The sequence below is a fragment of the Epinephelus fuscoguttatus genome, linkage group LG13 (genome assembly GCF_011397635.1).
Source record: "Epinephelus fuscoguttatus linkage group LG13, E.fuscoguttatus.final_Chr_v1".
In the NCBI taxonomy this organism is placed as follows: Eukaryota; Metazoa; Chordata; class Actinopteri; order Perciformes; family Serranidae; genus Epinephelus; species Epinephelus fuscoguttatus.
Genome location: NC_064764.1, coordinates 29,695,671 through 29,721,140, shown reverse-complemented (window position 1 = coordinate 29,721,140; position 25,470 = coordinate 29,695,671). Strand labels below are relative to the sequence as shown.

The 25,470-nt window shown below is 40.3% G+C and overlaps 2 protein-coding genes across 3 annotated transcripts in view; both read right to left on the bottom strand.

Moving 5' to 3' along the window:
* The window catches only part of LOC125899348 (target of Nesh-SH3-like), a 51,659-nt gene extending 26,747 nt beyond the window's left edge, over positions 1-24,912 (bottom strand). Inside the window, exons 1-9 of one of the 2 annotated variants that reach the window (XM_049593569.1) lie at positions 24,534-24,912; positions 9,605-9,784; positions 9,391-9,459; positions 7,760-7,892; positions 6,224-6,414; positions 3,432-3,475; positions 2,609-2,657; positions 1,003-1,068; positions 726-803 (exon numbers count right to left, since the gene is read on the bottom strand). In XM_049593569.1, coding sequence (XP_049449526.1) covers positions 726-803; positions 1,003-1,068; positions 2,609-2,657; positions 3,432-3,475; positions 6,224-6,414; positions 7,760-7,892; positions 9,391-9,459; positions 9,605-9,784; positions 24,534-24,639 — 916 coding nt within the window. In that variant the 5' untranslated portion in view covers positions 24,640-24,912. The remainder of the gene's footprint in view (positions 1-725; positions 804-1,002; positions 1,069-2,608; positions 2,658-3,431; positions 3,476-6,223; positions 6,415-7,759; positions 7,893-9,390; positions 9,460-9,604; positions 9,785-24,533) is intronic. The other variant, XM_049593571.1, reaches the window with a different exon arrangement.
* The window catches only part of impg2a (interphotoreceptor matrix proteoglycan 2a), a gene marked incomplete at its 5' end in the record, with an annotated part of 79,501 nt that continues 78,594 nt past the window's right edge, over positions 24,564-25,470 (bottom strand). The window contains one exon of the mRNA XM_049593386.1: positions 24,564-24,692. The remainder of the gene's footprint in view (positions 24,693-25,470) is intronic.

The following is a 25,470-nucleotide window of genomic DNA, read 5'->3' as shown; positions in this document are numbered from 1 at the left end:
CCCATATCAAACTAAAAACATTATTGATCATAAATAAACAAGTGTCAACCATAAAATTTGATCTGGTTTTGGACCTTGCCCACTTTTGTGTTGCAATCACCTGCAGATCGACTTGGCAGAGATGGCTGCCATATCATTTTTATGTGGATCAGTATATTGTGCTCTTACTACCGCTTGATGGCATAGAAAGTGTCCACGAATGAGGACGACCGGTCTTAGTTAAGTAGAATAAAGTATAAGGCCAAGCAAACCCCAAATGTGATGTCGTTACATAAGGACACAGGGTCTCAGGAGGATATTTCAGATGACTTATCTGAAATGTATTGATTGACTAAACAGCATCTAACAAGGTTCTGAGATGACACTGTACATTATATCTTTAAAATAAGTTACTGTAAAAATATCTTGACATACAGAACAGAACCTGTTAACCATCATTAATAATACCTGCAAGCTTTGTTGTTTTGCTAAAATGCCATGCAGCCAAGGCCACCTACCTTCCGCTCATTACAACCCAAACAGTTGACACCATCGAGTTCCACAGGGAGGGTCTGACTGCTGTACTCACTCATCGCATGCTACTCTTACTCATGCAGCTAAATACAAAGAACTCTGTAAAGCATTGACAGCCTTTTCAGTTACAGTCTGCCAAGACTATGACTGCATTCAGCCTGAATAAGAGCCATTAAGCTTTTTCTGAAGAAGTACCAGGATTCACTGTTTACCGATTGGCTGTTTGGTGACCACAGGCCGTGTGGGTTCAGGGGTTGACAGAGATTCCTGTTTAGTAGTTGTGGTGGGAGCTGAGAAAAATAGTGTACGTTAGTAGACCTGGGAGAAGAGTTATTACTGTATGTCCTGAACGATGTACAAAAAACCTAGTGTATTTGTAGTGAACAATGAGCAGGACAGTGAGGGAGAAGTCAGGTAGAATAGTCAGACCTGAGGTCAGCAGTGTTTTTCTGACCTCTGAACTCAGCTTTAGGTCAGAAAAGTCATTACCAAGAGTTGTCTTTGGGGCTATGTTCCGGGAGACGGGCGGTCTGCCCTGGGTCCTGTTATGGAGAACTGACAAGAACAAGGGAGGAAAGATTTAAGTCAATGAGTCACACATGAGATGTCCTCATAGTCCTGAAAAAGAGTTGTTCGAAGGAATTATCATCATGCATAAATTTCACAACAGCAAAATGTGTTTTGAACAAAACAAAGTCCCCTGCATTTTATTCCTGTGTTGTAAGTGTTGGCGAAATGTTCAATCTTTATCCAGTGTTTTTTCCTAGAATTTCTGAACCTGGCATCTCCTGATTTTTGGCCACATGGTGGCAGCAGAAGCAAGCTGTAAACATACATTGACATATTATCGTTTTTAAAGTTGAAATGATGACAAGTCATGTCTCTGTCAACCTGAGGAACATAAGTCCTATAATATTCATTCTCATTGCAGCTGCAACTATGATTTTGGGCTAATAGTCACAGCTGGAGCACTACAACAACTGGCTAAAGTTTAAAATATTGAAAATTCATAATAAATCAGTCATATGTGCTGGAACTTTGCAACGTTCACTGAAATGTAGCCCCAACTTAGCAAATTTTTTTTATATATTTGAGCTGCATGAATTAGGAAGTCCACTTGTTTTTCGCAGAAACTGTAAAACTATTCAAACATATATTCCAGCGCATTTTTTGCTCGACTGACACTAAAATCGCTATAGTTTCATTAGACTTTTTCACCACAAATGACCCAGATAGAGTTTTGAAATATAACAATTTGAGTGAATAAATGTTAATGTATGAGCATTGTGCGGGATTTTCTCTTCTAAGTCTAGATAAAGTACTAAATTTCTCAATTCATCTTTCACATTAGCTTGAAATCTGCCTTTACATGCTGCTCTGCCAATCTATGGCTTCTCACTTAAGGAGCTCAAGAGGATCATGATTTGTCCCTGGTGTCTAAGGTTGCGACTTGTGCCAAAACATTAAAACCACTAGCAGGTAAAGTGAATAACATTAATCGTCCTGTTACAATGCAATGTTCTGTTGGGAAACCTTGGCTCCTGACAAACATGTGGATGTCACTTGATGCGCTCCACCCAACCAAACAGACCGAGTACCTCTTCTCATTGCAATGGCATTTCCCAGTGGCATGGGAAAGCAGGAAAATGTACCATGCCATGTTGCAAAAACTGCTCAGCAATGGTCTGAGGAACGTGATGAAGGACTTGTTAAAAATGAAGACAATTTGTGGTAGATTGTGTTGTGTTTAGTGGTCTCTCTGTTATCTTGAATATTTCATGTTAAGTCGATCATCATAAACTCACAGTTTAAAAACGTGGCATCTGCAACAAACCAGCAAAATGAAAGTTAAAAAAAAAAAAAAAGAAAAAAGTTAGACAGGATATGATGAGGTCCTGTCTGCAGAAACGATAAATCAAAAGTTCTAGTTAAAATTCTTCTAGCACTGAGTCTTAATGCAGGGGTCAGTGAGAAGGGCTGAAACAAACATTTCTGAGCAGCAATAAATCACAGAATGTGATAAAAATTCTGCTGCTGTATTAAAAAAAAAGGTTCAGTGGGTTTGACCAAAAGCAGCATGTCTCTATTGGCTTACCATGGTGCGGAGAAAAGGGGAAAGGCTGCTTGACTGGCGTTAAAGGTTTCTGAAGAGTCAAAGACAAAAACACAAAGGAGAGAATTGCTCATTAGTGTTTGTAATGACAACAGCAAGTCTGAGTGTTAGCGTTTGACTTCAGTGCCATCTCTGCCTCTGCCTCTTTCATAACTTCTAAGCCCTCTGCTCCATGTCGAATCAGTAAAGTCCCTGCTGAGGAGCTCGTTATTTGAAGTTTTCCTCTTCAAATAAGGGGCAAGTGTTGTGGCTGATTCTCAACAGCTGTGATGTTTTATGAGCGCAGAGCCAGGAGCACGTGACACATCAACCCTCCGCTGTCGGTAAATCAGTGCCACCTTTCTCCTCTCAGCTCATTTCCACACTGTTATCCTTCCTTCTCCATCATGCTCTTTCATCTCCTTTTTTCCTGTGTTTTATTCCACTCTAGAAGTTAGCTAGCTACAGACTGCTCTCTTGGCTTGGTCGGTCCTGGCTGTGCTGCCGCTGTTTCCATTCAGTAGTTGGATGGAAAACTAATGAGGCAAACAACCCTGAGAATAGCATAAGCTCACTAAAGTGCACAACATGGACTCTGAAGCATGTTGCCTGCTCCAAATAAACACCCTGTTCTCAAAAATATTTCTTTTGAGAAGAAGAGCTGTACCTGTGCTTTCTCTGTACTCTCACTACTTTATGACACTTGCTTCATTTCACATGTTAATACAACACAATGTAAGACAATCTGCAATAAAACAGCTTCACAATATCAGTGATAATTCTTTAGTTATGCTTGGATAAGACATTAAGTGTGTCCAATACATACCACAGGGCTGATGGGACGTTTAAAGATTTTCTTGATGGCTTTCTCTAGAAACATAACACAAGATGAAAATCAGTAAATGAATCAGTGCAAGTGGAACTAATACAAAGTGAAGGAACTAAGCAAAACCACATTGCACAACCACATGCTTTGCTCAAGATGCATTTCATCATGGTAGACTGAATGAGAGAGTTCCTTGGTAGTGGCTAAATATAAGTTAACCACAGGATGGTTTTGTTACAGTAGGACTGGTTTGTGTCTCCTGCTGCCGTTAAGAAAACACTGCTGAATTAGCAAGAGAGCTGTTCCCTGAATGAGCAGTCAAAGGATTTGTACATGAAAAGAATCATGCAGAAGGTTTAAAGACTGTCTAAACTCGGTTTCAAGTGTTGTGATAACATGAAGTGATATAACAAAGTGCAGGTTTTTCTTAATTAAACATACAACCTTTTTTTTAAATTGTCCACAGAAAACCAGAAATCTTGATGATCAGGATGAAAATTTCTGCTTTAAAAAACTGTCCTACAAAGGCTAACTGAAGCTAACAACTTATGCTACTGAAACTGAGAAAAACATCACAGGCTGGAAAACAGGTTAGTAAACAGTAGAGCGCAGCCTGGAGGCCAGTGAAAATGTCTTCTTTTTATTTATCACTTACGTATTCGGTCTCTCTTTTAAACTCAGACTAATTAAGATCAATATTTGAGCACTGCATGGGCGGAGACAGAAGGTATTTGTGGTGGCACACCATTGCATCTTGCCTGTTAAGGGGCTAAAATTAACCCATTCATCAATGTCGATCAGAGCCAGAGCCGATTAATAACTGTGACTACTGCAGTGTCATTTGACCCATGTGTGAATGTTAATTATAACATTCCCATGACATTAAAAAGCCAAATGTTAGCAGGTGTTAGCGGGTATTTTGTGCAGTGGAAAAAGGGCTAAAGCTTTTTGACTCTACAGCCAAATGTGTTATTGGGAGAAAAATTATACTGCACTTATTAAATAGGTATTCAGAAAGTAAAACCATGATCAATTATTTGACCTATGACCCCCAAATGCACAAAATTGTAGTTACTAAATGCAGTATGTAGCATGAGGTAAAAGGTTCTCATTTCTTACTAGATTCAGTTTGTATAGGTTTGATTTATTGATGTCTTAGTGATGTTTTAAAACAAAACATCAAGTATTATTTTATCTGGTTTGACCTAAGTTAGGATTACTTGACACCATCATCATGTTCATCACTAATGTTGCTACGAATATTGTATTGTTATTTTTGTAGTTGGCATCACCCTCATTCTCCCCAATTCGACATAATACGCTTACTGTGATTTTCAATGGAATCCCAAATCTCCGGGAACCCAAGACAGAGCCCAGTGACTACATTTACTACAGCTTTACACCCAATTTTCTCCAGAACCAGAAACTTTTGTCACAAGATAGAACGGATATCCAAAGGTTTAATTTCAGTTATAACTCAGTTTTGACCAAAACTGTAGTTACACTAAGTCTATAAATACACACCTTACATTACATAAAGTACTGATGATTAATGCAGACATATGTGAAACTAAGAGAATTAAATCGATACAACAAAAACGTACCAAACATAAACACAAAATGCACAGAAACAGTGTTTTCAGTTATAATTGAGAGGATTATGTAAGAAAACAATCTCACTGGACCTTACGCTTTTTTGTTGGGCTCATATCCAGAGAAACATAACTGCAGTAAAAATGAACGAGAATTTATAGACTTCAGCTTGTTTTATGCCAAAACATGTATTTCAAGTTTATGGGAAAACACTCACAGACCAAACACTACTTAATGGATAAGACAGATGTGATCAAGCCTTCCACTGGACAGAATCACTTGTATATTACATAACATAATACAGGGTCAACAGCATACATCTGAAAATATATAGAGGGCCATCATAAGTCAAGTAAATTTATTACATGATCGAGTTAATGTCTAGTTTCTGTGGACAATACAGTTTTTCAGCTTGTATGATTTTCATTTTTATTTTAATTAATTTCAATTAATACTTGTCACCTTTTGCATTTATTGCAAATAATATGCTCTAATTTGTACAGAACTTCTGTATCACAAAGTGAAACTTATCTATGCTCTCTTTAAAGCCAGACTCCATTGACAAAAAACGGAGTGACGCTTGCGAGCTAGTTCAGGTAGTCAACTTTAGTTGCACGTATGTCATACGTCACTCTCCATGTGTCATCTACAAAACACACCCTGCCAATATGGCGGAGTACCTAGCGATTGGTCGCATTTGAGCCATTTTTAAGCATTTTTCTGTTGTTATAGCGCCACCCAGTTGAGATATGCTCGTTCAAAGTTTGCAATTTCAATTGGTTGCTATAGCGCCCCCCTTTGGCCAACTGATGTAATATTGCTTCATTCGCATCCTCCCATGACCCTCCACCACTGTGCCAAATTTCACATGGATTGACCAAGTCAGGGAGGAGAAAAACGTGGAACACACACACACACACACACACACACACACACAGAGTTTTCGTCATTATATAGTATTTACTAAGATGTTGTATTACTCTATCATTTGATATTTTTTTTAAATTATCAATTTTTTTTATACTTTGTTCCCTGGCTGTAATATTACACTGAGTGGTTTTATTTCGTAGGTAGATATTTGCACTATGTTGACTTAAAGGTTTTTTTTCTCTGCGTGAGCCTGATTTTCATGAGGTTTAGGGAATTCGCAGCTTGTAGTGGTTTGTTGTATACATGTGATAAACTGACATCAAACATACCCTCTATGCCCCCGGAGCTGATGTTGTGAATGACCGGCTTGCTCCACACTCCAGTGCCGTCCTTGGAGTTGGGCTGGACGCCGAACTCATAGACTGTGTTGGGCTTCAGGTTGTCAATGACCGTGTCGCTAGTCGGGCAGGTCTGGTAGTTCCACTTCCTGTTCCTCTCACGATAACGCACCGTGTAGTGTCTGAGCCAAAGACAGAGTGAAAGAGAACATGGAGATAAACAGTAAATCCTGCACATGCAAATGAAATAACTGAGTGTGAGAAGTAAAAGGAAAATGCATTTGCCATTTTGTCACGGGAGAACCGCTAAGTACTTTCAGATGCCATAAAATCTTAATGTCTTATTCAGTAATGTGTATTTATTTCAAGAAGTCTCACAAAGTCATAACAAGTGCAGGGTCAGGGGTTGATCCTAGTTTCAGCTCTTGAGAAAAAAGTCTATCTCAAGTTTCCAGTGTAGTTAAACAGTGTTTGTTTCTGCATGAGCTGCAGTCAGGATTCAGTGTCCTGATGCCCACACAAGGGCAGATGCTTCTGCACATGCTTCTATTCCTTTATTCAGAAAACATATGAAACTAATAATAGATAATAGATAAAACAAAGAAGGATTTGTACCAAAAGAAAGCGTAGGATTTTTTTTCTATCAAATACTTCCTTGCTTTTTTTATTTGAGAGAAAGAAGGAAGACTGTTCACATGCTGTGTGGGTGGACTCTTCTTCTAAACACCTGTGTGCACAGGCTGTCCTGGATCCACCGCTCCGTAACCTGAGAGACGTCAGGGAATAATTTACTGTTTATGTAGTTATACCAGAGTCTCTGCGCCAAGTGCATGTGTGTGAGAGCAAGAGCGATCTGTTAATATGCTTAACAAAACCACAATACAGCCAGCAGTTAAATGGAAAGGCAGAAAATTGAATCTCCATGTGTTAGCGTGATTCTCTTTTAGTACACCTGTACCAGTCGATCTGTCTGTCTGCCCAGTGCATGTTTGACAGCAGTTAAAGAAGTATTTAGTATTTTATCATTTGAAAAGCATATTAAAAGAGGCACAATCGTAATGTGCTAACTCTGTCTCATGGAGGGATTTCAGGCATTTAAAACCCTCAGCAGACTGCAGGAAAACTACTGCATCAAAATTCTTACTCCTTCTACTTGAGTCATAACTCAGTCAAATCTGAACACACATACATTATATACATATTTTTACATTCAGTGCGACTTATACTTCCTGAGGATATCATAACATTTGATGTTGATTGCATATAAATATCCATAAATCCAGAATTGCCAGAGAATTACCATGTTTTAACATTTTCTTCAGTATTTAAGTAACGCAGTGATAGTTATCTGTACATACATGGATATATTGCAAACAGGAACTTTTAGTGGCTAATTCAGCACACTTTTAACGGTGGAAAGTTGCCAAAATGTGAACAAATACGGGGGCTTAAGCTGGCAGCATTATGCACCCTGTGTAACATTGAACTCCCCTACAGAAGGGTGTTATGGTGTCGTAGTAAACTTACCCATCCTCAAGACAGTCATCCATGACGTTGCCTTCATAGGGAGTTTTCAGGAGGGTCCCCCAGGACAGGAGAACTGAGCTGGGCGTCACTGACCCAATGACCAGGTGTAGTGGCTTCTGCATTTCCACTTTACCTGAGATCAAATGAGACATTTTAATTCACTATCATCACTTTATATCAATGCTTGAAAATTGTTGTGCAAAAACAAAATTACAAACAATGCAATATCTGGTCAATGTTTTGTATCTGTACGGGTTAGGAGCCTCTGGACTCTGGACTTGTGGTGACTTCGGCTAAGCTCAGCCAAAAATACTTTATTTTTTATGGTTAAAAGTGTGTTTTATTTGCTATAAATGTGACATAAAAGCTCCCCAAAACCACTAATTAATGTTTTTGACCCACTGATGGGGCTGGTTGGCACAAAGGGCTCTAGTTTCGCAGACCGGGTGAGGCGGGGGCGCAGCGCACCTGCGCTTCGCCAACTGGGTGTGGCCAGGCGGACTTTGTAAGTTTGGCACACTGTGCGCCCTGGCACAGCTACTCCTCTTTCCCACCTCCGTCCCTCCTACCGGCGCAAGTCGGAAAGAGGGAGGAGAGAAGGCGTGGAGTGGGTTTTACACGCATCACACCAATCAAATGAGCCCCTCTCCTTGCCCTTAAATGCGCCGCGTGAAGACGTAATGAGAGTTTACTCAATTCGCCATGGCGGAAGAGAGCAGCAGCGTCAGACGGCCAAACTTGTGCGCTCGCTCTCTCTTTCTCTCTTGCAGTCTCACTCTGTTTCTTTTCTTTTGACTTTTCTAAGATGACAGATGCTGAATATATACTCCCTATCTGATGCTGTGGCTGTTTGTGGCTGGCTGAGAGGGATGTGAACTCATTAGTTTTGTTAATCAAATCAGGTTGGGTTTCCATTACGCGTGCCAAATGGTGCCAATCCCCTTTGACTGATAGTTGCATTGAATAGTGTTTTTTTGGTATTTATTGCATCGTTAATGTGCCTGATATTCTGGAAACCTGCCTGTGAGGTTTTGGTGACGTGTGCGCACTGTCCACTGGTCAGCCAAACTTCGGCTTACACCGGCTGCGCACCCCCTGCGCTGACAGTAGACCTGGTTTCAGTTGGCGAGCTTTTAGCGCACCTTCGGCGAAGCCTTTTGGCACGAAACTGTCACTGCGCCAAGCTGGATCTGTTGACACCTCCCCCTGCTCCGCCACCACACCCATCTCAGCGCACCTCGGTCTGCCAAACTACCAAACTGAGCGCGCCTCGGGTTGCACTGCTCGAAACTAGCTCTGCGCGGGGTTCGCCACCCTGCGCCACCTGCGCTGCGCCGGGAAACTAGAGCCCAAATTCACAACATGACTTAACTCACAAATCACCTAATTTTAGAAATGATTTGTCTACATGGAAATATATGTATTAATGAGAAGATGTTCACCTTTCATTTGCTGCTGGCTAGAATAATCTAACATACATTATACCAGAGAATTATGGCACAAAGGGAACAATGTGACAACCCACCCTGGTCTCCCCTACCTCCACGTCCACCCTCAATGCCCATGTCCTCTGTTTTATCATGTCACTTTGATGATGATTTGTTTTCCTATAATTCTTACAGAATCATTACCTGTGCACTGCTTTTTCACCTCATTGACTGGGATGGGCTGGACAGCGATAAGGTACTTGGGCTCAGCATCTAAACACGGAGAAAAACAAACTTAAGGTTATAGATGATCTTATTTCCCTCTTTTTACTAGATAAGGTAAAAATACAATTCACATGTGCATCATAGCTTCTCATCTTTAAGCTGAACAAACACACATATCATCAGCCTCTCTTACCAAACTCAGTCTCGTATGGCTGTCCGTTCTCAGGCAGCTGAATGAACTGTTTGGAGAACATGCTGCTGCCATAGCCCAGGATGTAACCCTCCAGCTTAGTGTCAGGGCTGGGACGCAAAAACTTCATCACGATGGTGTCTCCTGTGGCGTTGATACGGACTTTCATGTTCTGGCGTCTCACTGGGGAGGCAGGAGAGGACGTAAGTGTTCCATTAAATCTTTAATTTTGAGAACATTCAGGACACAGTGAAGTGCAAGAACAACCAAAAGTTTCTGCACATTTAAGTCCAATGCAAGTATTTAATGATAAATCCAAGCTTTCTGTCAATATAGACCTTCGTCGTGGCAAATGCTTGACCAAAGGAGTCTCAGAGCTTTGAATGACATCAAATAGAGCAGTCTACAGGGTCTACAGTCTGTGTTTGAAGGATATATCCAGGATGTCAAACTGACTTAGCAGCAACAACAGGTTAAAAAGACAAAGATAGTTAGAAGCTAAAGCCGAACTATAGGCTACAGATCACAGTGTAAAAGTGAACCACCACATCACTATGGGGTGCCGTTTGTAAAGTGTCTCACGCTGAAAATAACATCAACATTTTGCCACATTTAGCTTCAAACAATGTTTAAAAAAGTATTGTGATTTTTTTAACGTCACCTTTTACCACATTTACAGCAATATTTGTTAACTTAGAAATATATTAAATAGTAAAATCTAAATATTAAATGTGGCACCTAAATGTTAAATGTTAAATCTAAATATTAAATCTAAATCTAAATCTAAATGTTAAATCTAAATATTAAATCTAAATCTAAATGCTAAATCTAAATCTAAATATTAAATCTAAATCTAAATCTAAATGTTAAATCTAAATGCTAAATATAAATATAAATGTTAAATCTAAATATTAAATCTAAATCTAAATCTAAATGTTAAATCTAAATGTTTTGGGTGAAACTAAATATTTAGCTAATATGCAAATTCACACTGCCGGTCACCGGAAGTACCAAAATAAAAGCTCGAGATGGTCAGACTGTTTATAGAATCAAATAACGAATTAAAACCAACTTATCGGGGGAAATGGACACTTGAACATACATTAGCGTGATAATAACTACCTAAAATAACAAGAAACGTGTTTGGAGAAATTTTATTTGACGTGTACTTTGAGTTGTTAGTGTCCCTTCGGAGGGAATCACCTTGTTGTTTACAAATACTTCCGGGTAGAAAACCAGCGGAGTTTAGCAACATATATATATGCACATCTCACGTTTTTCACGTCACTGTATCACCGTTTAGACTAATCTGGTGTTTGTAAAGCCTATAAACACTATGACTGAACAAACATTACTATCACGGTCTGAAATTAATAACATGGTTATCGTAGATTAGCGGGGCTAACTGTTAGCTGTTAGCCCCGTTAGCGGTGTCTGTAATGACTCACTAACTCTAAACGGTCCGTTAAGAAAATATTTTTTCCAGCGGATGTCTTAGTTACAACATGATTGAGCTAACTGGAGTAGTTTAATGTCGTCGTATCCGACAATGGGAGACATTTAACAGATGACGTCCTGACAGCTTTGCTGCTGCTGCGGCCACTGATGCTTTCTAGACATCGTGATTTCCCAAAACTGAATAAATACCACACATCGCAACACAAAACTGCTTTGCTAGCTCAATCATGTTGTAACTAAGACATCCGCTGGAAAAAAATATTTTTTTCACAGACCGTTTAAGTTAATGAGTCATTACAGACACTGCTAACGGGCTAAGAACTGACGGTTGTTAGCTTAGCTTAGGTTGTTAATCCCTCGAAGGGACACTAACAACTCAAAGTACACGTCAAATAAAATTTCTCCAAACACGTTTCTTGTTATTTTAGGTAGTTATTATCACGCTAATGTATGTTCAAGTGTCCATTTCCCCCGATAAGTTGGTTTTAATTCGTTATTTGATTCTATAAACAGTCTGACCATCTCGAGCTTTTATTTTGGTACTTCCGGTGACCGGCAGTGTGAATTTGCATATTAGCTAAATATTTAGTTTCACCCAAAACATTTAGATTTAACATTTAGATTTAGATTTAGATTTAATATTTAGATTTAACATTTATATTTATATTTATATTTAGCATTTAGATTTAACATTTAGATTTAGATTTAATATTTAGATTTAGATTTAGCATTTAGATTTAGATTTAATATTTAGATTTAACATTTAGATTTAGATTTAGCATTTAGATTTAATATTTAGATTTAACATTTAACATTTAGGTGCCACATTTAATATTTAGATTTAACTATTTAATATATTTCTAAGTTAACAAATATTACTGTAAATGTGGTAAAAGGTGACGTTAAAAAAATCACAATACTTTTTTAAACATTGTTTGAAGCTAAATGTGGCAAAATGTTGATGTTATTTTCATCATGAGACACTTTACAAACGGCACCCCATTCATCACTGCTGATCGCCACACAAGACAATGAATATAAAGGGAAACTTTGCTGATATTGAACCAGCTGTGTGGCATCACAGTGTGTGCAGATGAACAGTGTTTGGCTTTCAATAGGCTATATCTTCAGTAGCTAGCTAGCTAACCCTACACTTTTCAGGGTTTGATTTTGGTTTTGGAACAGGGAAGAAACGTATATCTTTTCCAACCTCTCCAGGTAACGCGTATCATTAATACACGACGTGCCCCAGGCACAACATTTAGCTCCACATCCACAAAACCAGCCTAAAAATTAAGGAAATCCGAAAGTATTAGAGTCAATGGAGCACAGCTGTGTTGTTGTCAGACCCTGATGCTACATTATGATTGGCCAGTCTGCATCCAAGGGTGGAACTTAGCAAAGAGTCAACTGCAGTACAAACTACCCTTAACAAAGTGCTTTTCTTCTTCTCCTCCTTTGTCTTGTCATCCCATTTTAGTCTTTTAAAAGCAGACTGAAACCCAGACCTCATGCTGGTTTAAATTCTGCTGAGGTGTAAATTTTACTGAACATAATAGTGATATAATTTAAGTGAGCATTAACATAGAAGAAGTACCTTGAAACCCTTTATATTGTGTGCTGTCTAACTGGATAAGAACATTACTTTTATGGCGAGTACACACGTTAAGGATCTGCCACTTACGAGCATCATAAACTGCATATGTTGAAGTTTTATATGAGGTGTAAATGTCTGTGTCTCAGCTTTTTAAATGCATATGTTGTTATTGTAAATGAATATCTGTGAACAATGGTTAGTAAAACGTGAGGTCAGCTTGAGCTTGTGTTGATTTGACAAGAAAATGATATGAGGTAATACTTTTCTCTCTGTGTGTGCCTGTCTCTCTCAGACATACACTGACATCACTTTACAAGAAACTGCACGTTTGCTGCCAGAGCTGATTTTTACAGAATACAGTCCTAATCAGCAGAGCCTGGGGACAGATATTGGATAAGGACAGGCATCAAAGGGTGGGTCACAATAAAACCGAAGCCAGCTTGATTTGTTCTGAGGTCATGTTCTGAGGTCTGAGGTTCACAGAGCTACTTGGCAACACACTACAAGTAAACATAGGGAAGTGATACATCAAAAGTAGGTGGGAAATCTTCTTGAGTTCACATGAGACTGAACATTTTATGGAAGTGAACTCAGAGTTGATTACAAATGTAATTGTTTTAATGAGCTGACCCTGAAGCTGAACATGACAGCATTGGTTTTTATTTATTCATAAAGCCTTTAATGGCAACTTGCCGTCATATATCACTTCCTTATATTAAACCGGTCCTGTGGTCATTATTTGAATCAATCAAGTGATTGGCTAATGCTTAAAGTCCTGCATGAAAATACCTAGTTTTTGTGCTGCACACACTTGAAACATTTTACAACGCACATTCAAACAAAACACAATTGTAGCTAGCCAGTTTGCAATGCCAGGGGTCAGCACACAGTACTGGCACTGACGGAAGACCCCAGGGTAGACACAGAGCATGCTTGAGGGATTATATATATCTCATTTGGCATGGGAACACCTCAGGATCCCCCAGGAGGAGTTGGAAAATGTTGGTGGAGAAAGGGATGTCTGAAATACCTTGCTTAGCCTGAACTACTCAATTGCTTATCCGAGGCCGGGTTGCAGGGCCAGCAGGCTGAGCACCAGACACTCCTCTACCCAGCAACGCTTTCCAGCTCTTCCTGGGGGATCCTGAGGAGTTCTCAGGCCAGACCAGATTTACAATCCCTCCAGCGTGTTCTGGGTCTGCCCCAGGGCCTCCCATTAGTTGGACAAGACTAGTAGGCACCCAGGAGGCGTTCTGATCAGATGCCCGAACCACCTCAACTATCTGACTCTGGGCTCCCTTTGAATGTCTGAACTCCTCACCCTATCTCTAAGGCTGAGTCCAGCCACCCCATGGAGGAATCTCATTTTGGCCACTTCTATCTGCAACCTTATTCTTTGGGCCACTACCCAGAGCTCATGACCATACGTGAGGGTTGGGACGTAGATGGACCAGTAAATCGAAAGCTTTGCCCTCTGACTCAGCTCACTTTTCGCAACGACAGTCCGGCGCAGCACCCGCATCACTGCAGACGCTGCACCAAACCGCTGATCCATCTCATGCTCCATTCTACCCTCACTCATAAACAAGACCCTGAGATATTTGAACTCCTTTGCTTGGGGTAGTAACTCATTCCCGACTCAGAGGGGGGCTGCTATCCAGTGTTATCCTGCAGAGAAGTATGTCCTTAGACTTGGAGGTGCTGCTGACTGTCATCCCGACTGATACCAAACTGGACCCCTTCAATGATTTCTGTGATTTAAAAAAGCTCAAACAAGCTTGTTTGGCTTGTGATACTGAGTGACAGCGTGTAACACTGATCCACAAAATAATCTCTGCAGGCGAATGATCTGATATCACCTCCTTTTAGAAAATACAAAATATGTTACAAATGGTTCTCAGAAAGCTGGCTTTGTAATGTTGAATAGTGGTAATAGATATGTTTTAAGTAAAAGAAGAAGTAGGTAAGTTATGATTGGTTATGTTCAGTGCAACAGGTATATTAAGTTTTCACTTTCCCAGTTGAGCAATGTGGGTTTCATTGTGGAAAAACCATGATGTCATCAATAATAATAACTGTATAAAGGTGTATGTTTCATTCATGGTAATGGTTTAGATCTTTTCAGAGGCCTCAGATCCTTCACTGTCTGCATGCAGGTATGTGAGGAGGCTCCAGGGAGTCTGAAGGTAATGATACTGTAAGATGAGGACCGTGTGGATGTTTAGACTCCAGTGGTAAACAGTACGCACCAAGGGTTACATAACACTGTCTGGATGGTATATCTCTGTTCATGCACACTTGCTGAACCGAAGGCTTCCCTGATCAGATTTGTGTTGTAATAAAAATATGTTCAAGTAAGATCCAGTTTACTCTGCTATTCTTCAAAATAAAGACTGACCCAGAGTACAAGATTTTCCACATCAGTTTTATAGCTCTAGAGAATTACATTAATTTGCTGGTATTTTTGGAGGATTTGAGCTCGCTGAGGTCACCAAAACTGTTCGGATCAAGGGTAACGCTCAGGCCAGTGATGGTGGAAAAACCTACTGTGACTGATGTATGTTCAGTTCTAGAAAGCATGTAGTAGAGGTTACTTTTATCATCTGTAAATCCTATGTGATATAATCTATGTATGATGGATGTACAAGTTGTGTATTTGGGTTGGAAGAAACTTTGAATGTATTTGGACATAAAGGTCAAGAGGGCATGTTAAGGAGGACTCTGTTAATTTTGGATGTGACTATCTTCCTATCAATCATGCTCTGCTGTATCTCTTGGGGATTAATGATCTTTATCATTATCAACACTCGTGCTGAACTTTGGTTGTTACCTTCCAAACCAACTCAGTCACTGGCTGTGAAATTATTTTTCTCTCATCACTTGCCTCTGTCATGTGGCTTTGGAATAAAAAGCCAAGAACCAGGCATGCTAACAATTAGCCTATTTGTAACAGGCGTGCTAATAAACAGCAGAAATTTCAGATGGGCGCAACGGGACCAGAAGTGTGACTTACGACTGACAGTTGGCCAATGCACATGTAAAAATAATAAACCACACCAGTGCAGATTGGATGATAGACAGTGAACAGTGGTAACAGAAAGATAGACAGGTTTGTTAAATTAAGCCTGATTTTATTGCAGTGTGGTTCTGTTTTTATCATATTTAAGAGTGCTTTAATTCAATGATCCAAGCCCTTGTCAAATCAAGAGAGAATTAAAAGCAAATTAGTCAATTTAATTATATGTCCATCATTTGTTTTGTATCGTTTTTATTCTGCAGTGGAAATCTATGGGGCCTAAACCTCCACCCCTCTTAGTCTACGAGGCTTAACGATAGACTTTCTGCCTGGATTATGGCTTGTACTATACTCTCCACAGCATGTCCTTGGCTCATATTTCAGCATTAAATGAAATAGTGGAACTTTGCATGAGGATTACTGCCAACAGCTGCCAGACGCCAAAACAGACACTGACAGTGAAAGAGGGGGAAGCCCTGGATTTGAAAAATACCCTTGTGCTTTTCCAGCTATGTGTTTCCTATCAAAACGGCATTTGTTTTGATTCTTCCATCAATATTTCCGATAAAACACAAGTGAGATTGGCTCAGAGGGAGAGGGGCTCAGAGTGTATGAAACATTAGGAAACTCCTGGCAGCGCCATTTGAACTCCAGTACAAGCAAACACTGGCTCGGTCCCACGACAACCCATCCAAAGCTCGGCCATTTGGCCCACACGTAGCTTAGGGACTGTTAGGACTTATCAGTATTTCCAGAGTAAAAGGAATAAAGCTTTAGGAATGGATCCAGTTATTGTCCCGATAATCAATCAACTACATTACAAAGGAAAACTACTGACATTCATCTTACCCGTAAAAAAAACTGCGAAGCCACAAAGTCATCATATGTGTGTTTGTGTGGATGAATAGTGAGGGAAATAATGATTGATGACTGTATTTGAATCTAAATTCTTCCTGAGGGCAGCCCAGCTGGTGACTCTGACCCTGTCAAATACATGAGATCACTGAAGATTTACAACCTCATCAAAAGACATGTAACCAAAGTATAATTGAATCCATAATCTCACCCTTAATAACCATGGATGGATTACTGAACAGGCCTAGCAGGCAGAAACGGAGCCTCAGCTCAAATTGACTGTGAACGTTTCTTACTGGAAAGTCAATGAGACAAGACCACAAACGGACACAAGGAGACCACAAAGAGATGCAAAACAACCACAAAAAACACTTTACACCAAAATAAGTGCATGTATGTGGGTTATTTAAACCTTCTAAAAATAGGCTAGAGACTCCTTTCCCATTGCCAGTAGACCACAGCTGTGTACACGGCTCAGCAGCAGACGAGCTTGCCTTTGTATGTGTGTGTTTGTGACAGGTTGGAAAACAGGTCAGTAAACAAGAGAGGAGAGTAGAGGCCAGTGAGAACTTCACATTGGTTACTTCTTTTAATATATCTCTTAGTTACTCAGTCTTGCTCTTAAACTCGGTGCAGGCCAATTTGGATCAATGTTCGAACGCTACTTGGATGAAGATGGATGGTCTTTTGTAGTGGCGTGTCATTACATCTCGCCAGTAGCTAAAAGTAGTGTATTCACCTGGGTGTTGTGTTTCCATCAATGCTGATCAGAGCCAGAAGCCATTAATACTGTACCTGTGACAACTGCAGTCATTTGACCCAAGAGTAAGTGCCAATTGTAACCTTTCCCATTACATTAAAAGGCCAGATGTTAGGGAGGGGTTTGTGCAGTAGAAAAGCAGCTAAAGAAACACAAAAGGACCACAAAGAGACACAAAATGACTACCAAGATATGCACAACAACTTAAAAAAATACACAAAATAACCATTAAACGATGCAAAACATCTAAAAAGAGACAAGAAAAGAACACAAAGAGATGAAAAACAACTGAAAAGAGACACAAAATGGCCACTAACAGGTGCAAAATAACTACAGAGGTCACAGAAAGACATAAAACAAACAAAAAGAGATGCATAACATCTACAAAGATTCACAAAATGACCACAGAGAGATGCAAAACAATGACCAAGAGACACAAAATGACCATGAAGAATGCAAAGCTACTTAAAAGAGACAAAAAGACTTCAAAGAGATGAAAAACCACCACAAAGAGATGCAAAACAAATACAGAAAGACACTAAATGACTACAAAAACAACTCCAAAGACCCCAAAATGACTTCAAAGGGATGCAAAATGACTAAAAAGAGACAGAAAATAACTAGAAAAGAGGCACAAAATGACCACAAGATGTTAAATGTCCACTAAGAGATGTGAAGTAGCCACAGAGAGACATAAAACAACCACAAATAGACAAAATGACCACAAAGAGGCGAAAGACAACTATGAAGAGACACTGAGTAACTGAGAAAACAAACAAAGAGATGCAAACAATCAATTTCAGTCTCTTGGTCATGATCATACCATATGTATAGGGGTGGGACATCTTTTTCATGTTTATGCTCAATGGCCTATTGTCTCATGATCTGTCCATGTTAATAATGACTAATCTATCACAGGGGAATGTTGTGAGCAGCAAACATGCCAACTGTTTCATGATATATAGCCCAAAATAAATCTTTGTTGTAATCTGTTTCATCTGTATGTTGTGGAGAGTTGGTGACAGAGTTTGGAGACAGCTTTCTGAATGTCACTCCCACCCATGATGTTGGTGACTATAGTCTATTAAATAATATACTGTAAATCTCATCCCTTCAATTAAAACTTCATGACATCAGCAGTCTACCTCGGTCACACTGCGAATATAACCAGCTCATCAATGATTACTGTACAAGCGCATCCATCAAAACGCAGGGATTCAACCAATAAACATGTCCGATTATGAAATAAACAATGCTACATCATTCAATAAACATTTCACTGTTGTATTCATCCTGTTTTGGACCGATGGTCAGAGGATGTAATCCTATTGGCCTGTAAAGAAGAAACACCCTCAAACTAGAAACTTAACCTTGGCTCAGCAGAGCGGCTATCTTGGATCATCAGCAGTGATGGATGATCTTTAGGGAAAGGGAGTAGGTTAATGGGGTTGTCAGCATAACATGCTCAGTCCACTTTGAACTGCTGTACAACATGATATCTCTATGTGTGTTTGGAGTTTCAAAATAAATATTAAAACGTGCATTGTCCAACGTGCAAACATAGTTTGGCATCAACACATCCTGATTTACAGTCTGACGTTATCAAACCACAGATTTCCACTACTGGCAGCTCTCTTCTGCTCCACTGTCTCTGCTCTGTTGATTCAGATGAGGAGGAGGACTGCATGAAAGTAAACACTCTGAGAATAAATACACTGAGATCATCTCTTTCCACTCATGCTGATGTGTGAACTAATGAACTATAAATATCTGAAGAAAAAAAAAGGTTGGAACAGAACTACAAGGCTTGTTTTGTTTTCAAAATATGCAATGGAAAAGAACTTTTCTGCTCTTTGTTGAAACAACTGTAGAGGTTTTGGTGGATGGAAGCGACACAGAATAATGAAGTCATGTCAGTTTGTCTGGAGCAGCAGAACGAGAACACAGCTGAGCTCAACAGACGGTGACACTCCGCGACTAAATAAGGACAGGGACTCTTAGCACTGGTGCAATATATAACTCTCCACACACTAACCCTAACCCTAACCATATAGAGTTATCTGACTTGTCACCATTTAATAACCCTTTTTGGTTGTTGTAGAACCTTTAATAAAGGTTTCATTTCAAAGGGCTCTACTTAGAAGTCAACATAAAGGGTTATATCTAGAACTATCTGTGAATGGTTTCACCAAAAACCCTCTCTGGAGGTTATATCCAGAACCTTTCCACCTTATAAGGTTGTTGAAAAGAATCCAACCAGAAGGTTCTACCAAAACCCTTTTATATTTGAAGGGTTTCATCAAGAACCCAGTCACAGAGTTCTACCAAGAGTCCTTTTATATTCCAAGAGTTCACTCTAGACCCAACCTACCAAGGTTGCTCACAAGAACTCACAAAGGAGGTTCTAGCAAGAACCTGTTAATATTCCAGGGGTTCAATCTAAAACCCAGCCAGGGAGTTATACCCATAACCCATTTATATTCCAATAGTTCATCAAGAACCCACCCAGGGGGCTCTACTGAGAACCATTTCATATATTCCAAGGATTTGATCTAAAGCTGTCTGTGAATGGTTCCACCCAGAACTCTCTCTGGGGGTAGTAGCCAGAGCCACTCCACCTTCTAAGGTTGCAAACAAGAACCCACCCAGGAGATTCTACCGAGAATCCTATATCTTCGAAGTAGGGATGTCCCGATCCAGCTTTTTCACTTTCGATCTGATGCCGATATTACAGCCTTGAGTTTTGGCGGATACCGATGCCAATCTGATCCAAGCGCGTATTATACATATTCACTTATTTTGTTGTCAGTCATGTTAGAAAAGGTTTGATCAAGCGATATTACTCTAACAAGAACAACTTAATCGGGTTATTTAGAATGATCCACAACAGCTGGTATGAGAAACTGACCTGTTTATTGTTAACAGGATTAAATAAACAAACTTAAACAATAACATTAAATAAAAAATATAGCTGGTTTGCTCTGGCTGCTTTGGCCCCTTAATAAATAGAAAATAAATCAACACAAGAAATCTTTAAAATGTCTAACATTGAAATTAAAATAGCAGCAAGACTCCACACACTTGTGCTTTGGCCCCCTAATAAATAAAAAATAGATTAACACCACAAGACATTGTTGACATTTAACAAAAAATGCAGCCTTTCCTTTTCAGTTATTTTTTTAATGCCAGTGCCAGCCTGGTGCTGCTGTTTCCTGTGTGTCTGCATGCTGGCCTGGTGGACTGATAGTAAGTGCTGGAGCAGATCACTGGAATGGATCGGCATTTTTCCATGCAGTACGATCTGATGCCGATGCACGTTTTTTGCTAATATCGGCGGTCGATACCGATCTGAATATCGGATTGGGACATCCTTACTTCCAAGGGTTTCATCTAGAGCCATCTGTAAATGGTTCCCCTCAGAACCCTTTCTGGGGGTTGTATCCAGAACCTTTCTGGCTTCCAAGGTTCGTAATGAAAACCCAGCCAGGAGGTTCGACTGAGAACCAATTTATATTCCAAGGGTTCCATCCACAACTGTTTGTGAATGGATCAACCCAGAACCCTCTCTGGGGGTTGTATCCAGAACCTTTCCAGCTTCTAAGGTTGCTAACGGAAACCCAGCCAGGAGGTTCTACCAATAACCTATTTATATTCCAAGGGTTTCATCCAGAACCCAGCCAGGGTTTTTTGTGAAACCCTTGACTGAAACCCAGCCAGTGAAATCACTGCTACTAAAGCCTTTACTTTTTTTTTTACTAGTGCAGTAGGGTTGGGAACCAAAACTGAGAACCGAACTCAAAATGCCAAGTACCTGGTGCCCATTAGATAGAAAAGAAGAATTTCAGAAGACCACGTGGTAATGAAATGATGATATCAGCTATGGCAGAACATGAATTGATTGAGGGGGTTCCAGATACATCTACATTTAAGAATACCATTTGAAACATGTATAAATATTTGAGTATTTAATGGTTGAGAATCTTCAATGATCTTTGAAGAGCTCTTTCTTCCAAAAACTGTTCTTTGGATTGTCTTTCAAAGAATTCTTGAGGGACCTTTCTTCAAAAAAGGGTTCTTCAGAAGTAAATGGTTCTGGGTACAACCTCAGCCTTTCTGAAAGAACCCTTTCGGAACCCTTATTTCTAAAAGTGTAGTATTAATTATACTGTAGGTGACGTCCTTCCTCGGTGTTTTAACACAGCTCTGGCACACAGTATTTCAGCCTCTCAGGTTTCTGTCCCAGAGGAGGAAAGATGGAAGAGTAGACTTGGCATTCAGCTCTGTGGAGACAAAGATGGATGGTTTATGGCTCCCTTGGTAAAACAGTCACCTTCATTTAAGGCAATGAAAACTTCTCTGAGCCCCGTGCCAACCAGAGCACCGAGGGTTTGAAATTATTTAGCTGGTGTGCAAACAACAGCTGAACTTATTTGCTCTAATGGGAATATCCCAGGCCTGTCTTCCAGCCTTGATCCAGACCTTCTCTGGAATGATCCCATCTCTTAGGTTCACATAAGGCCTTACCCTGCACCCCAGCGTGAGAGAGCCGTGCCTGGGATCATACTACGACATTTCCCCGCCAACCCTGGCGGCTTCCATGCTGGTCCCCTGCTCTCACACAATATATTCATCCTGTCAGATTCGACGGAGCAACAGCTGTTTTCCCCTCCCCTGTGGCGCTACTCCATCCCATCCCTCTCCACCTTCACTCAATCTCCGCCGACCTATATGTGTCAGCGACCGTCTTTCCATCAACCTGATCCTCACTTGACTTCCTAAAGTGTCTGGAATTCATTCGTCTTGTCCTCTTATCTCCCCCCTCCACTTCCACATTTCCTCTTCATTAATCTCTACGTGACATGTGGCTATGTTTTGTCTGGCCCAGCAGCAGTTTCCTAGACATGTATTGTACTGAAGTGGCAAATAATTTCTTGTATTACAAAGAGCGTCAGCATGTATAAACAGGTATCAAAAGCCTTGGGAAGAAGACATTGTCCAACAACTCTGACGTGTGTTTTATGTGAAAGCATCTATGACATAACAAAGAAAACACACCTTATTCTGTAACATGTTTCACTCTAAAAACCAGGGCCGTGATCCAAGAAGAACAGAGATACAGACGATTTACTCTGTTCCCAAAGCAAAAACACACACAGTTTCCTTTCATCCGGCTCCCAAAGCTGCACACTGTGATTTGCCTGCAAGCCAAGTTGAGCCTGAAAGTTATACAGTGGATGCAGACTATTTTCTCCACTGTGCATACCCCTTTATAGTCTGCTCACCTCAGATCACTTTTACTACCATCAGATGTCTTCAAAGGGGCGCCAAAGTTTAACTCACAAAGTAGAGTGTGGCTGCAGAGCAGAGTCAGAGTTCAGTATGCATGTGTATGTGTGCAGTGAGATAATGAGGCACTATGGAAAATGTTCCTGGAAAATTTGCTGTTTTCCAAGAACATAGTGAGAATCCCAATCAGAGAGAGGCTCAGTACGATATAATCTGCTTATTAAAGTCAGTCTGTCTGCCTTTTATGGCATGTTGGAGAAGAAAACACTGCTTCAGAGAGGGTAAAGGGTTTGGCAGCTCTGTCATTGGTTATCTTCATTTTGGGATTTGGTATGTTGGTGTTTTATATAACGCAAAGATGCTGTGACTATTTCCATGTTGCTGTGTTGGAAACAGTTTGGACATGTGTGGTTTGCTCTGGCCAGAACTGATATATATTCTGCACTGTCTGTGTTTCATTTTAAAGACTTTCTGCAGGTGTTTTGATTAACAAAAAAAGGAATCTTTTAATAAGAGCTGTACTCGAGAAAGTAAAACAAATCTTCTGCCTGAAGCAATGAAGAAAAATAATTACCCAACTTTCACATCCATCAAGTCATCTGTTTGTTGGGAACAGTTCCAGGAAAAGCCACCCCAACTGGTCGTCTACAAGTCTAACCCCTGACCCGCGACCTGGAAACACTTTCATTAAAACCCGTGAGCGGTAACTGACCTGTTTCACCCTGTCTGCTCACCTCATTTCAAAGAAATGTGGATAAACTGCAGGGATTGTAAAAAAAAAACAAAAAAAACAAAACAGCGTTTCTAATCAAGGCAGTTTGAAAGCCTGACAGGTGGCTCGGGAGAAGAAAGCTGATTCTCCTTTTAGGTTTTAGGGTTCAACAGCAGAAGTCAATATCAGATCCATGTATTGAGTATGAATCCTTTCAAATCCCCTTCCGAATCTATTTCAGTGCCTTTTGTGGAGGCATAGGCGTAGATTTCTGGGGTGACACAGGGGCGACATTCCCCTCAGTATTTAGAACATGAAAGTAGCAGAGGGCTTTTTTTCTGATTAGTTAAAGGCATTTACATCATAAACTGAGGAAGAAAGGCACAAGTTGGTACATAAAAGTTCGCGAGAATGCAGAGGCAGATGCCTGAGGCGAACCCCTAAACCCCCTTTCTTATGTGTCCCCAAACGCTGAAACAAATATGTACTTATTTAACTTCACTCAGTGCACGAACAATACAACTTTAAGTCACAAAATACATAAATTCCTTCATATCCTAAAGAACTATGACTCAAAAGTTGCCATTCAAAGAATTAAAATACAGAAGCATGGTTCATTTATTTCCAAATATGGTGTATTGCTCTTTAAAAATCTTGGATTGGGACCCAAAATAAAATCTGGTATTAACTTTCTCCTGCTCTCCATCTAAAGCCAAATGTGATAATCACATGCAACCACTAATGATGGTATGTTCAGCAGATATCAGTATAAAAGGAAGAGGACAGATGTCAGCGCGAAATGTGTTGCCTTTACTTATCCTCCTATTTAAGCCACTTGTTAATCTTTTCCTTCTCTTTGTTTGTGTTTGGGGATTTTCTGCACATCCGCCGCTTCCAGCTTTCTTCATGATGATACAAACAATATGTGCCAAACTGCATCTGATCATTCAACATACTCTGCAGTGAATGGTTTTCTCAATATGGCCACAAACCCTGTTCTCTTGTCATTTATCCTTGAAACAAAAATCTGTCTTACTAACTATGACACACTGTCTTTTCAAGCGTATCCCAGCATGCATTTGGCAGAGGGCAGCAAAAGACTATGGAAAAGCCATCAGAGCATCACAGGGCTAACAGAGGGACAATCACACTGATGTTCACTTTCACCTCACATGCATCCAGTAATGTTTATCTCCTCATGTGGATTTCTCAGTGGAAGACATTAACACTGTTGCAGGTGTCACTTACCTCTGCTCTTGCGAGGAGTCGAGGGACCACAGAGAACTATCCCAGCGATGAAGACCATGAGAAGAAGGACCAGAAAGCTGTGTGAGTGTCGCTGCATCCCCATCATCTTCTCTGCTGTGGTTCAGCTCTGAGTCTCAGGTGTAACAAGCTGCCTGTGGTCTGAATTAGTTCAGCTCAGTGTGAGAGACACAGAAATAAGAGGCTGTCACTCAGCGTCACCTTGCTGATTGAATGGATCTGTTGCTAACAGGTTAATGTGTGCTGCAGCTGCAGTATTGCGAGCTGGGTGTTTCTGGAGTGGCTGGACTACTTCTCTGAGCTGGTGGCTCTCAGGACTAGTGCAGCTCACTGAACTGGACTTCTGGCTGCTCCTGCACCATCTATACCTCTCTATAATGGAGGGAGGGAACAGACAGTGCCGGACACACCCACTCCCATTACCCTCCCCCATCTCCCCTTTTCTTTCACTCTCCATCTCACACTCTTTTTCTCTGGAAAAGGAGTGAGAGTTCTCTCCAAGCTTCCCGCCTTCCTCAGTCTCTTTTTTTCTGTTCTCTTTTTTTCTCTGCTGAGTCTGGTGTGTCCCCAGCAATTCTTCTTTCCATCTGCAGAGGCCTTTTGACACTTTTCATTGTTCTTATTCCCTCTATATATCCTGCTTTCTTTATCTCTTTCTCTTTCTTCTCTCTTTTGTTGTCTCACACTGAGCGCTTTTAGATTCCAGTTTTGATATCGACAAGACATTCACACTGAAACATAGCAATCTGGTTATTCATATCCATGTATACATGATTCTGGTGGTTTTCAGGTTTCTTACCGTCTATGTATCAACCCTATCACCACACAAAAAGGTTGGTCAATTCTGCAAAACCCTGGATTATATTCACTACCAGCATTTTTAAAATATCACTTCCTGCAATGTCTGCACATTGCATCT